This window comes from Rhinolophus sinicus, linkage group LG06, assembly GCF_036562045.2.
Source record: "Rhinolophus sinicus isolate RSC01 linkage group LG06, ASM3656204v1, whole genome shotgun sequence".
NCBI classification, from domain to species: domain Eukaryota; kingdom Metazoa; phylum Chordata; class Mammalia; order Chiroptera; family Rhinolophidae; genus Rhinolophus; species Rhinolophus sinicus.
This window is the reverse complement of record NC_133756.1, coordinates 123472208-123487066: the sequence shown is the minus strand read 5'-3', so window position 1 is coordinate 123487066 and position 14859 is coordinate 123472208. Positions and strand designations below refer to the sequence as shown.

Sequence of the window (14859 nt, the reverse complement as noted above, 5' to 3'; positions counted from 1 at the left end):
TAGAAGTGTGATATTTAGAATAAAGAAGATGATTTTTTAATCTACTCTATACTTTCCTTACGACACTGAAAATGAATGCACCATCTCATATAGTATTCAATTTTGCAGCATTGAAAACATTGCAACTAAAGTAGCATGATCTACTTCTAAAAACCTTATAAAAGGGATTCTAAAAATGGTTGGTAGTGATTGGGGGCAGTTCCTAAACCCTTCGACTCTGAATTATATCATTTTATAGGTTATACACACCTGTGTTTAGTGTGTTGTGACTTCGTGCTCAAAAGACAGACAACTATGAAACAGACAAATCAGACACAGGTGACAGAATTCCTCCTTCTGGGACTTTCTGATGACCCATACACCCAGCAGCTGCTATTCATCTTATTCCTGGGTATCTACCTGATCACTGTGTTTGGAAATCTGCTTCTCATGTCCCTTGTTTATGTTGACTCCCTGCTTCACACACCCATGTATTTTTTTCTTTGCAATTTATCTCTGGCTGACCTCTGTTTCTCTACCAACATCATTCCTCAGGCCCTAGTCCATCTGCTATCCAGGAAGAAGATCATTCCATTCACACGTTGTGCAGCTCAGCTTCTACTCTTCCTCGTTTATGGGTGTACACAGTGTGCCCTTCTGGCAGTAATGTCCTATGATCGGTATGTGTCCATCTGCAACCCTTTGCATTACCCCAGCATCATGACTTGGAGGGTGTGTGTGCAGCTTGCTGCGGGATCATGGACCAGCGGTGTTCTGGTGTCTGCAGTGGACACCACCTTTACACTGAAGCTACCCTACCGAGGCAGCAACAGTGTTGCTCATTTCTTTTGTGAGGCCCCTGCACTGTTGCTCCTGGCATCCACAGACACTTGGACTTCAGAGATGGCCATTTTCCTCATGGGAGTCATGATTCTCCTTATACCTGTTTCCCTAATTCTGGTATCCTATGGCTGCATTATAGTGACTGTGGTTAGAATGAAGTCAGCTGCGGGGAGGCTCAAGGCATTCTCCACCTGTGGCTCCCACCTCATAGTGGTCGTCTTCTTTTATGGGTCAGCGATTATCACCTACATGACACCGAAGTCTTCCAAACAACAGGAAAAACTGTCATCTGTGTTCTATGCAATGGTGACCCCCATGCTTAATCCCCTCATCTACAGCTTGAGGAACAAGGATGTGAAGGGAGCGCTGAGGAAAGTCGCCACAAGGAATTTCCCATGCAGGCTGACAGTGAGACCCTCCTGATTCCCTCCTTATAAGACTTGCTAAGTAGTTCCCTCAGCAAGACTGGAATGTGGTACAATTCTTATCTTTGGGCCTTATCCACAGACTCACTCTCCATCCTTTATCCAGTACTTCCTTTGTAGAAGAAAAAGAATAATAATTCATGGAGCACTAGGAAGGAGGGTCTGCTTCCTTCTGGTTGGTCTTTTAGCACCTAAGCGTTAGGAAATGCCCTGAGAAACATTCACATTTTATAAACCCTGGAACCTGTATATATATATTTTTTATCATGCTACATATTACTATCTATCTATCTCAGATCCTACGCCAACTCCTTTATCTTTTGTTATTTCTGAATCTCTTTGCATCATCAAATAATCAATAAACTAGCAAACATTACTTAATCACTTACTGTGAGCTAGTTGCTACATGTATGTGTACATGTACCTACATGTGTGTTTGAGGTAGGTCGTGAACAGAACAAGTACAATGAAGCAAAATTTATGAGCTGTGCTATATTTCTTCTGACACTCTTGATAGACACATGAGTGTTTTATCTGTCAGGCAACACTTTTATGAAGGTAAAGACAAGGTTTTGGAAACCAAGAAGAAATAGTAACTTTCCAGGGTAACAAGAGTGAGAAGCTGTTACCATCCCTAGGCCTAATGGATCAAGAGGAGGCAACTAGAATTTGGGGAGGGTAGCCACATATAGAAGGCAACCAGGCAGGAGCTGTGGACTTAGGAATATGGAAGTGAGGAAGCCATGTGGGTGAATATCTAAAGCTATTCTCTGCCCACCTTGTGATTTCCTGTTACCATATTAAAAAGAAATCCAGGATAACCTCCCCACATGAAGATCCTTAATTTAATCACATCTACAAAGTCCCATGTAAGGTAACACGTACAGTTTCTGGATCCAGAACACGGACATCTTGGTGGGCCCATTATTCTGCCTACTCTACCAAGGTCAAGTGAAATGAATGTGATGGAGTGATTAAAGCCTGGATAAAATTGGAGGTGATAAATTTATAATGGTGCCAATCTGCTTAATTGTGTGATTGCCATCAGGTAAGTAGAGTCCTGTGATTTGCCTTTTCATTTGCAAGTTCTTATGGTACTTCATTCAGAATGTGGTCCTCTCCTGGAGCCCTGGCTACATGAGAGCTGAAGGATACTTTGTGTGGGAGATTGAACTGGTCCTGGTACCTCCATGGCACACAGAATTTGTGGAGAAGACATGCCTATGCAGTAAATGCTATTTTATTTTGTTAATTATCAATACAGTCTTATGAATAGTTTACACAAAGCTATGGTGCCCATGTCTCAAACCTATTGTTTGTCAAGAGTTCAGAGTTGGACAATGTTCACTGGACAAAACCATAAGGACGGGCTGCTACATTGTTTGAGTGATATGCAAACTTAAAAGGGATAGCTGATTTCATCCAATCACAACAATATTACAAAAAGAAATCTAGTAAACAAAGAAACTTTGTTTTACTTCCAAAGCAAGTGGAAGTTTTAAATATCTTTTTATCTCTCTCACTAGAATATAATTTTTACGAGGCAATAAATCTGTTTCATTCACCAATGTGTCTTCTGGGACTAAACAGTGTCTAACACATGCTGAGTAATGAATAAAAATTTGTTGAAATTTTGAGTTCAAATAAAAGAATGAATCAAAACTCTATTATTTATTATCATTACTTTACCTTGTAAACAGATTCTTAAAAGTGTAGTTTTTTGAGAAACAGAAGAAAGAGTATAAAGCAGAAGATTATAAAATAACATGGATGAAGAAGTTCGAGAAAAGTTAAAACAAATTAAAAATGGCAAATTGTAACAAAGTTGTCCACCTTCAAATAGGCCCCCAATCTGTGTAACCTCCTGGCATCCTCAGAAACATTGTGTCACAGTCCCATAGGACAATGGGCCTACTGCAGTTCTTTTCTCACCGCTCATATTCTTTCATTCAGAAATGGATCCCAGTGGAAAATCCAAAATCCCCGTGGGTATACTGTGGCTCCTGGAAAGAGTGGAGACCAGAACCTCATTTGAGGACTTTGCTTTTCTTTCCTTTGTCCTTGCAATCTACCTTTTTAGTTCCCATCTAAGTCAGTCATAGTTTCTGTGGGCCCAGGGTCCTGTGGATGACCCTTCTCAGTGCCGCCTTCACTTCACTATTCCTTAAGCTGTAGATGATGGGGTTCAACATGGGAGTCACCACCGTGTAAGAGAGTGACAGCAACTTCTTGCTCTCAGGAGAAGTGCTGGACCGGGGTCGGAAGTATGTGAGGATGGCAGTGCTATAGAAGAGGGAGACAACCAGGAGGTGGGAGGAACAGGTGGAGAAAGCCTTGCGTTTCCCCTCAGCTGAGGGCATCCTGAAGATGGTGGAGAGGATGCGGACATAGGACCCCAGGATCAGCAAGAAAGGGAAGAGGATGAATAGGACAGTGGCTGTCAGAGCCTCCAGTTCAAACAGAGAGGTGTCTGCACAAACCAGTGCAATGACAGGGGGGCTGTCACAGAAGAAATGGTTCACCCTGTTGGGGCCACAAAAAGGGAAGCTGAAAATCCACGTGGTTTGCACAGTGGCCACTGGAACCCCTGAGAACCAAGAAGCAGCTGCCAGCTGGGCACAAGCCCTGCGGCCCATGATGACTGGGTAACGCAAAGGGTCACAGATAGCCACATAGCGGTCATACGCCATTGTGGCCAGGAGGCAGCACTCAGCAGCCCCAAAAAAGAAGAAGAAATACATCTGAGTGGCACAGCCAAGGAAGGAAATGGTTGTGTCTTGAATGATCAGGGTCCCCAGCATCTTGGGCACAATGACCAAATTGAAACCTATTTCCAGGAAGGACAAGTTCCTGAGGAAGAAGTACATGGGACTTTGTAGGGCAGAATCAGCTGTAGTGACCAGGATGATGAGGACATTGCCCATTAGGGTAATCAGGTAAATGGTCAAGAAAAGGAGAAATAGTAGAGCTTGTAGCTCAGAAGACAAGTTTGAGAAGCTCACAAGTACAAAGTCACTAACAGTTGTCCAGTTTCCCCACATCATTCTTCTGCCCAGGATGTCATTGGGCATTCACACTCCAGGAAGGAGAAGTCTTCATTTGTTAATTAGACTTCTATTATACTCTTAGAAAGAGACTCTCCTGCGGCCTCATTCTCTATCTCTCTTGTTATAGTTATTGAAGATCAAATAGCTGTACTTTAAAAAAAATGCAAAAAATAAGTCTGACTATGGGAGTCACAACTTTTTGGAAGAATACTAACCTTTTATCAGACTGACCTGAGGCACGCCATATATATCTATACATCTCTTGACTTTTCTCTGCTTTTCTCTTTCCCTTTGCATCAGTCAATGACACTAAGAAGCCAGGCCAAGCATTTCTGAAGAGAGCGTTCTTGACACATGGTAAAACGTGGTGAGGTGATTCAGGATATGTTTTCTGCAAAACACAAGGGTGGGAAGGAGAAAAGCAAAGGAAGTGAGACAACAGTTACCAAGGATCCCTGAGGAAACCTGAATGTGTCTCAGTCTCCAGCAGCCCACACTCAGGAAGGTTTCAGCAATAATGGAGTAGTCTTCATTTATAAACTCGGACAATTTCGGTTTAAACAAGAAGACACACAGTATAGAAACTGTGGTTTATTTTGATCCTGGGGATAAATATTCTCCATGTGGCCATATGTGATCAGACAAAAGGAATACAGAATAAAGAGGTATCAGACCTCTGAGAGAATCTAGGTGTGTTACGTGGAAATCCTTCATCAGCTTCAATTGGTTGAACTGTGCCTTCACTCTCATGAAATATGAAGTGTTACATGTTAATAAATACCAACTTAAATACGTAGGTGTGACTAATAATATTAAATCATATGAAAAAGAAACAGAAGTTTCAATCATTGTATCAAAAACTAAGCTTCAAAACTGGGACTCTGAAATTCTTTCTGATAACTATACACTTAATAAAGGAATAAATCTAGCATGGTGACTTAGCATGGTGACTGAAACATAATACACGCTCGACAAATGCTAAGCAGTATAATTATTATGACATAATGTTAGATGTACCTTCCAAAATCCACTTGTCATCTAATCCATTGCCCAAACTCACTGTAGCCCTTGCTCTGTAATATCTAAGAGAAAAGAATAATTTATTCAATAAGTATTGTCTTCTGTGTGTCAGACACTGTTCTAGATACTGAAGATGATACAACAGTAAGTCAAACAAACACAAATCTCTTCCTTCATACAACTCATCGTCTAGTAGGGAAGACAGATTATAAACAAATTATGTAGGTAGAATATGCAGTATGTTTGATAGAAGAAGAACGGAGAAAAATAAAGCAGTGGAGAAGGAGACAGGCATTGGGGTGTGAGGAGTGTCACAGAAAGCTTCTCTGAAAAAAATGACATTTGATTAAAATCCTGAGCAGGTGCGAGATGTGAAGTCAGAGTGGTGAAGGAAGAAGGGAGGTAAAGGGCAAAAACAGTGAGAAAGTACTATTTCAAAAATTTTGTGGAATCCTATTCATTTTACAAACTTCAAGCAGGGCATCACTTCTGTGAAAACTTTTTTGGGGATGTCTTGTCTCTATTTTCATAGTAAGAATTAACATTTCTTGAGCACCAAATAAATGCCAGACACTAATCTAAGTGTTTTTGCATGTATCATGTTGTTTGTCTCACAACAAACCTGAAGACATAGGGACTATTATTTTACAGCCAAGGAATGTGAGGCACAGAGAAGTTGAGTAATTTTTCCAAAGTTAGGCAGCCAGCAATGTTGGCATCAGGATATGCATTCTGGGCAGTCCAACTCCAAATCATGGATTTACTCATCAGGCAACACGCACCCACTCTCTGAAAATAGGAATGAGTCTGGGCTCACAGGTGAGGTCAAACCTCAGTGTTTGGGTTTGGGTGGCAGTAGGAGAGAAAAGACCAAGACAATTTCTAGACGGGGGCAGGAAGTTTCAAGATATTAGCAACACTGGAGACCTGGAATACCAATTTCATAGTCCTTATTTTAGAATAATCAATTATTTATGTCTCTATCTCATACTCTAGATGGTATACTCCTTGATAGTAGAAATTATGTTATTCAACTTTTTATCCCAATTCGTAGCAAGGTTAACGCCCAGTAAATTGTTATTTGAATGAATGAATAAATAATGAAGAAAATGTGGGAAACGATTGGGGAAATATCTATATAGACAGAATGTGGACACAGTGAGCTCCACACATAAGGAATTTAGACACAAAAGACTACATACGTCAACAATACAGCCTCATACAATATGCACTGATTTAAACAGGGACAAGTTATAAATTATACCCAATTACATTCTTTAACTCAAGCCTTTTCTTTATCTACCCCATTTCAGAAAATGCCAACACCCATAGTATAACCCAGGAACTGGGATAAAAATACTTTATTTCATCTCCCACACTTGATTAGTTTTCCTCCTAAACACCGATTCAGTGTCACCTTCTGCATCCCTACCACACTGCCTTTAGATTATGGGTCTCACTTTCTCTGGCCTGGAATATTGTAGGAACCCAATTCCAGTCCATTCTTTTCAGACAATCCTAGGTGTGTGTGATCTGACAGCAACTCTGATTAGTTACTTATCTGCCTAACATCTTTCAGTCACTCCCTACTGTCCCTTTAACAAGGTTTTCCTCTGTGATATCTGATTATTTTTCCAGTTTCAAATTTCTTACACTGCCAATGCACGCATCACACGAAAACATGTCCTTGCGCACACTTCATATTCTCTCCCCTCTTTGTATATACGCACGTGGCTCTCTACTCTGGTTCTCATACCTCTTTCTGCAGTTATGTATAACTTCCTGCTTATCATGCAACTCTCAGCTGAAACATCATTTCTTTGTGAAGTTTCCCTTTCTTCCCTTGGCTAATCAAGGGACTATTCTTTTACTCCCTTATAGCACTTGGTGTCAGCCTCTATTAGAGCAGTTTTATAACTGTGTATGCGTACATTTACGAAGTCTGACAATTAAGTTCATGAACTTGTTGCAACAAGGTTGCTAACCTTTTTTGATATCAGAGGGATTATTTATTATGAATTTGTACCAACTGGACAAAGAGTTAACCAAGTTTACTATTTGGAAATGCTGAAAAGGCTGCATGAAAAAGTTACACAACCTGAACTTTCCACCAACAATTTATGGCTCTTGCATAATGATCTGACTCACATGATCTGGCCCCCACTGACTTCTTTCTTTACCCGAAGATAAAGGAAATATTTAAAGGAAGACATTTTGATGACATTTTGAGGACATCAAGGGTAATATGACGACAGCTCTGATGGCCATTCCAGAAAGAGTTCCAAAATTGCTTTGAAGGGTAGACTAGGCGCTGGCTTCCCAAGGGGAGTATTTCAAAGGTTACCGTAGTGATATTCAGCAATGAGGTATGTAGCACTTTTTCTACTAGGATGAGGTCAGGAACTTAATTGTCAGACATTGTGTTGGTGTTTTCTAATTGTTAATGCTATGAGGACAAATCTCTTCATTTGTCATTGTAGCTTCAATAGTTAGTGGAGTGCTTATCTCCAAGTGCTCAGTAATTAATGTAGCCTAAGGTCTAATTACTTTTAATTACTTTGCAGTTTGAAGACACTATTGGATCTTTAGTTAAGCCTACAGTCAAGTAAGGCTTGTGTGTGTGTGTGTGTGTGTGTGTGTGTGTGTGTGTGTTTCATAGGTGGTACAAGTTTCATCTTCCAAGGTATATTTATATCGTTTAATTTTTTTGCTATGTTCTGAGAAAATATTTTAAAAACTTTATTATAAGAGCTTTATGTCACTCAGTGTGCCATTGATGTCCACTCCTCTCAAATATGTAATCAAAATATTTTCTAGGACACATAGGACTCAGGACCTATCACTTAATCCATATCCCAAAATGGGTTGATACCAATTTTTAATCGCTAATTTTTGGGCAAATAGCAAAGCCATTCATTATTTTTCTATAGCAGTGACTTTAAATCATTTTAGACATGGATTAGGTATAAATAAACATTGTTTACTGTTATCTGGAACATATCTCTTTAGTGAAGTAACAACGTTCTCATGAAAGAGTACATCAAATGCCTTAGTGAAATGCAGATAAACCATATTAATACTCACTTTTTAATCCAAGATCTAATGCCAACTTTCTTGTAAAATCTCTTCTGACCACACTCATACTCCAAATAGGTATAATTAATTAATCGCTCCCTTGTGTATCTTAAAATACTTTATTATGACAAACATTGTAACAACAATAAATATTTGTTGAATTACTAATTTACACTTATATTAATGTCATTAGTTAATTGGCTTAACATAATAATATCTTCAAAAGTTAATGCAGTTCTTTCAGATGGACTAAACCAATCACTTACTTTTTGTATTTATAAAAAATCCTCTTAATGTTTTAAATTATTGTCTTGTAAGAGAAATGGAAATAAATGTAGAATTATAAAACACCACAAATTTGAATTATCATTGTCATTATTATTATTATAACTATAATTTCTATAGTTTAAAAAAACTATTACTATAGTTTCTATAGTTTCTAAATCAAATCTTTTAGTAAAGCAGTGTTGTATAGATAGAAAACAATCTAATGAAGTATAGCTGAGACCCATGACAATTGAAACTGGAGGAAAACTGTAGCACAACGCAGGTTGAAAATTTCCTAATGACACACTACCAGACGACAATATTTAGATATTGTGTCTACACGGCAACAGGCCGTGAGAAAAAAGGTTCCCAGGCCCAAAACTCAGACATTTCAAAGAGAATCTTTGAATGTCTAGTTAGTGAAGCCGGGGGACTTGCACATGCCTAACAAGAGGTTTTTGACTTTTAAAGCAGAGGTGCCCCCTCCTTTTTTTTCTTTTCCAAACCAAATCTTATAAAGAATCTCAATACTGAAACCCAACGAGGATGAACAAGGACAGGAGTCAGGGCTCAGAGCCCTACTTGCTTGGCTTTCCCTTTTCACCTGTCCCCTGAAATGGCCCCTCATGCATCTTCTTAGGACCTTAGGGCTGCACAAAACACAGTATGAAAGCATGATTCACGACTTTGCATCTGCTTTCTTCCCATGGTTATAATTCTATACTTTCCTTCATTTGCCTTGATCCTTCTCTAACCCTTCCCTTTATATTTTGTTTTGATCTAGCCTTCCTTCTATTTCTCTTTCATATGTTTCACCTTCCCCTCCTGTGTTTATTTTTCTATCTGTTTCTCCTTACTAAATAGCAAAAGGATGGTAGAGCGGAAGTTGCTGGGAAGACTTTGAAGAACTGACTTCCTGTAACTGCATGAGTACAGGTTTGGCTGTAAGGATGTTATTAGTGCAGTATAATTCAGGTACTGTTTTACTTCTAGTTTTGCAAGCTTGGAGCCCTGGATAAGTGTGGTTGTGGTTGCAGCCATCAGAGAGAAGGAGAGAACCCTAGGGGGGAGGGGAAGTTATGGGGATACATGGTTGAGCTTGGCTGGCCAGCTACAGCTCTAGCCAGAGTGTCTCCTTTTAAGGATAGCACCTTGGAGATTCCATGTTTTGTTTCAACAAGGAAGAACTAAATAACACACTTAAAAGAACTCTGTGAAAATGCCACATAAATGATAGTTTGAGACCACATAGCTATAATGGCCAGGATGTTAGACTCATAAATTCAGAATTACGGTTCTGGTTATTATTTTTTTAGCTGCGAGACACAGAGCTACTGACATGACATATTCTGAGTTATAGTTTTCTCAAGTATAAAATGATGATTATTATAAATGCATTATCCACCTCACAGGGTGGTTGTGGGTGTGAAATGAGATAATATTTGTGCCCAAACTTTGAAGCATTCTAAAACACAATACATATATTATCATTGTTTACTCTTCTTTCCGTTTTCCTAATTTGTTAAGTCTTATAAAACTCCATGTTCTTTACTTGAGATCTCTGATTTCCTTTCTTGTCTCTCAGAAATGTGTCACAGAAGACACATTTTTTGGTGGTGAGCCATTATTCTCTTTACAAGTGATCAAGCCTGTGCCCTATCCACTCACCCTTTACTTACCTCCTGTCAACGAGACTTGTCTGTGTCACATTTCCGGAGAAGCCCTGGTTTGCATGAGTCACTCTAGAGCAGACTATGTCTGAATGAGTGTCTCCAGGGCAGTCCTAAATTATGGCTGTGCTTGTCATGTCAGAAGAGCTCAGGACTGTGTCTGTGCCAGTCATTCCAAAGACACTCTGGCTGTGCTTATCTTGGTCCACATTGCTGGTGAACCCTGGGGTTGTGCCTTGGCATATTCTCAAAATTTCTTTGCCTTAAAGAAGCTGTGTCAGACATCTCAGGTAAATCCTGGGCTGTGGCTGGGCCGGTCCTTATAAAGATGTTCGACTGTGCAGCATTAGTCACACCAGAGAAGCTCGCTGGGCCTGTGTCAATCACTCTAGAGGATTCCAGGCTGAGTCTCAGGACTATTTTGGTCCCTGCTGTTTATTGTAGAGTAGTGATTCCCCCAGTGCTTCTTCTTTCTCAGGTGAAGTCACAGATTCACTTTCTGACAGGTGTGAGTTTTGAGGAGTTCCCAGGAGTGCAAAAATTCATGAAGATTCTGCAACCCCATAGTTGAAGGAAGGTCTCTACTGAAGCTCCAATTATTCCTGGACTTGTGAGGCTACAGAGCAAAGGATAAAACTCAGTAGTCTGGCTGTCCTCCAAGGAGCATGCCAGTATTCTCTTTTTAATTTAATTTGTAATTTTTTCCAGCTTTATTGAGATATAATTGACACATAACATTGTGTAAGTATAAAGTGTACAAAGTGATGATTTGATACATGTATATATGTGAAATGATTACTACAATAGGTTTAATTAACACCTCCATCACCTCCCATGATTACGTTTTATGGTAAAAGTTAAGACACTTTTTTAAAACAACTTTAAAGTATAGAATACAATATTGTTAACTGTAGTCACCATGTTATATATTAGATCCCCAGAATTTATTCATCTTACAACTGAGTTTGAAACCTTTGACCAATACCTCCCCATTTCCCCTCCTTATACAGCCACTGGTAACCATTATTCTGTTCTCTGTTCCCCTAAGTTTGGTACTTTTTTTTAGATTCTACATATAAATGAGATCATACAGTATTTGTCTTTTTCTGTCTGACTTATTTCACTTAGCATAATGCCTTTAGGATCCATCCATGTTTTTGCAAGTGACAGGACTTCCTTTCCTTAATGGATGATAAATATTTCTGTGTGTGTGTGTGTGTGTGTGTGTGTGTGTGTGTGTGTGTGTGTGACATTTTCTTTATCCATTCATCTGCCAATGGATACTTAGACTGTTTTTATGTTTTGGCTGTTGTGAACAATGATTCAATGAATATGGTAGTGCCAGTGCAAAGATCTCTTCAAGACAGTGATTTCGTTTTCTTCATGCCAGTGCTGTTTTACATGTTCCCTCACTTTTGATTTTTATTGAATTGGTTCTCAGGAGTGTTTTTGACCTGGACTCAGGAGAAATTTTCAAGCATGGGAAGGAAAGCCCATTAGTCATAATCTGAGCCAAGTGGAGAATATTAATAAAAACTGTAAGCAGTTGGTTGGAGATGCTGTTGGTTGCAGAGGCTACTAACTCCTGGTTGAGATAAAGAGAAGATAGTCTGACTAACAGTCTCAAAATCCTAACCTTTCTGGAATAGGAATTGAAGTTGAGGGAGTAAAATGAAGTCCATGCTTTGAGATAAAATTTCCCCCAGCTGATTAGGGCTTTATCCCAAGACTCTAATGCATATCTGAACATTTCTTACAGTGCTTCCAAAACAGACATTTGATTGCATATTTCTTACTGAAAACAGTCATCATATCTGACTTGTTTATTATTGTTTGCTTAGTATCTAGCACAGTGCCTACACATATGTGCTTGAATTTTTACCCAAGGCATATTTAAAATCCTAATCTCCTGGCACATCCTCCACCTATATAACTTTCTATTTTGAGATTTTCCATTTTAATTGATTAAAATGGCACATTCATCTTGCACTTTGCTCTAGGAAAGTGGTCCACGTTTCCAACAAAAGTGATAATAGGTGGCTCAGTGGATAAAAAGAATAGTATTTATTCCTCCCCCGCCCCCTCGCCCTGATAACTCTTTTCTTTGTCTAGTATATAATCTAAACCCCTGTTGGTTCCCATGTTTATTTGGGATTACAGCCAAAGATAATGTAAGAGTACGAACATCTACATGACTTCTCTGTGTCATTTTTCCTCTCATCCTCTCCCTCTCCCCAAGTCCTGCTTACTTTGGAAGAGGAGCAACTGGCCAAAGAACAAACACATAAGATTCACTTTGGATGTTTGTTCATTCATTCAAAAATATTTATTGGATACCTAACATGAACAAGGCACTGAGGTTTCAGTAGTAAATTTAATAAACATTGTCCCAGGCCTTGTGGAACACAGAATAAAAATGGGAAAACAAACATCAAAGACTCATATAAAACTGTAAAATTACAACTGTGATGAATATGTAACTAGAAGAAAATGATGTAGCTGCAAAAACAGCACCACCATTTCCCAATTCCTTGGACATAACTATGAGTATGAGAGACTTGAATAATAATGTAATGAATTTATTGTGAATAGCAACCTCAAAGCTTCAGTGATGTCTTTGGATGGCTTAGTGAAAACTCTTTAAGGGGTAAATCATTCATTACGAGCTACTTTCTCAGTCCCAACAATGCCAAAAGGACCCCTGTAAAAGTGGGAGATGAACAAAATGAACCATCACTGCTCTATATAATGATGTGAGGTTCTGAGTCTATTATAAAAAATAAAAGCACCTTGAAAATGATGAATTAGATAAGAAAATTTTATTTCATACTTATGTGCTTGGTTCTATTGTTTCTGACAATTAATGCATATGCTTGGAAGGTGGACTTGGATGTCTGTGTATTTAAATTACAGTAGTCTCCCATTCAAGTACCAAACTTATTGATGTTGGTCTTAGAAAGATTTTATGAATTTGACCTCAAAGGCAAGGGAAGTAAAAGCAAAAATAAATGAATGGTACCATATCAAACTAAAAACCTTCGGCACAGAAAAAGAAACCATCAATAAGACAAACAGGCAATCAACTGAATTGGAGAAGATATTTGCAAAGAACACCTCCGATAAGAGGCTAATATCCAAAATATATAGAATTCATACAACTCATCAGCAAAAAAACAAACAATCCAATTAAAAAATGGGCAGAAGACCTGAACACACATTTCTCCCAAGAAAACATACAAATGGCCAACAAATATATGAAAGAACGCTCAACTTCACTGGTTATTAGGGAAAATGCAAATCAAAACCACAATGAGGTACCACCTCACACCTGTTAGAATGGCTATTATCAATAAGACAAGTAATAACAAGTGTTGGAGAGGCTGTGGAGAAAAAAGAACCCTCATACACAGCTGGTGGGAATGTAAACTGCTACAGCTACTATGGGAAACAGTATGGAGTTTCCTTAAAAAATTAAGAATAGAATTACCATATGACCTAACAATCCCTCTTTTGGATATCTGCCAAAAAAAAAATCTGAAAACATTTATCTGTAAAGATATATGTACCCCTATGTTCATTGCAATTTTATTTATGGTGGCCAAGATATGGAAACAACCAAAGGGTCCTTTGATAGATGATTAGATAAAGATGTGGTACATATATACAATAGGATATTACTTGGACATAAGAAAAGATGAAATACTGCCATTTGCAACAAAATGGATGGATTTTGAGATTATCATGCTAAGCGAAATGAATCAGACAGAAAAAGCTGAGAACCATATGATTTCACTCATATGTGGGATATAAAACTGAAAACAACAAATAAACAAGATGAACAAACAAGCAAAAACTCAGACACTGATAGCAGTTTAGTGGTTACCAGAGGGTAAGTGGGGGAGGTAGAGGAGAGTAAAGGGGGTCAAATATATGGTGATGGAAGAAGATTTAACTTTGGGTGGTGCACACACGATGCAATATACAGATGATGCATTATAGAATTGTATACTTGAAACTTATATAATTTTATTAACCAATGTCAACCCAATAAATTTATAAAATTTTTTTAATTAAAAACTTTACAGTAATCCCCCCTTATCTATGGGGGATATGTTCCAAGACCCCCAGTGGATGCCTGAAACAATGGATAGTACCAAACCCTATATCCACTATGTTATTTTTTTCCTACACATACATACACTTTATGGCTTCTCTTTGGCATAACTGAATTGCCAGCATCACTACTCTTGCACTTTGGGGCCATCATTAAGTAAAATAATGGTTACATAAACATAAGCACTGCAATACTGTGACAGTCAATTTGATAACCAACATGGCTACTAAGTGACTAATGGGTGGGTAGCCTATACAGCACAGAAAAACTTGACAAAGGGAGGATTTCATCTCCCAGGTCGAATGTCGCGAGATGGAGCAAAATTTCATCACACTAGTCAGAACAGTATGTAATTTAATACTTATGAATTGTTGATATTTGGAATTTTCCATTTAATATTTTCAGACTGCAGTTGACCA

The 14859-nt window shown here is 38.6% G+C and overlaps 3 protein-coding genes across 8 annotated transcripts in view; 1 reads left to right on the top strand and 2 right to left on the bottom strand.

The window, feature by feature from the left end:
• Positions 1-14859, bottom strand: part of ZNF215 (zinc finger protein 215) — a 105017-nt gene that overhangs the window by 25857 nt on the left and 64301 nt on the right. For 2 of the 5 annotated variants that reach the window (XM_074335924.1, XM_074335921.1), the window contains exons 2-3: positions 10336-10942; positions 4510-4685 (exon numbers count right to left, since the gene is read on the bottom strand). The gene's annotated coding sequence lies outside the window, so the exon portion shown is untranslated. The remainder of the gene's footprint in view (positions 1-4509; positions 4686-10335; positions 10943-14859) is intronic. The other 3 variants (XM_019728013.2, XM_074335922.1, XM_074335925.1) reach the window with 2 other exon arrangements.
• Positions 185-9560, top strand: OR2D2 (olfactory receptor family 2 subfamily D member 2). Of its 2 annotated transcripts, XM_074335931.1 has the most exons (2): positions 185-1197; positions 9543-9560. In XM_074335931.1, the coding sequence occupies exons 1-2, from the start codon at positions 295-297 to the stop codon at positions 9558-9560; spliced, it is 921 nt and encodes a 306-aa protein (XP_074192032.1). In that variant the 5' UTR covers positions 185-294. The 2 variants fall into 2 exon arrangements, with proteins under 2 accessions (XP_074192032.1, XP_019583355.2); XM_019727796.2 differs by lacking the exon at positions 9543-9560 and having other exon boundaries at positions 185-1477.
• On the bottom strand, positions 3269-4502 carry OR10A4 (olfactory receptor family 10 subfamily A member 4). The gene has a single exon (XM_019728042.2). The coding sequence runs from the start codon at positions 4316-4318 to the stop codon at positions 3344-3346; it is 975 nt and encodes a 324-aa protein (XP_019583601.2). The 5' UTR covers positions 4319-4502; the 3' UTR covers positions 3269-3343.

Bases quoted from the DNA above. Each gene is read 5' to 3' on its own strand.
- OR2D2 (XM_019727796.2), top strand. From the start codon at position 295: ATGAAACAGACAAATCAGACACAGGTGACAGAATTCCTCCTTCTGGGA.
- OR10A4 (XM_019728042.2), bottom strand. From the start codon at position 4,318: ATGCCCAATGACATCCTGGGCAGAAGAATGATGTGGGGAAACTGGACA.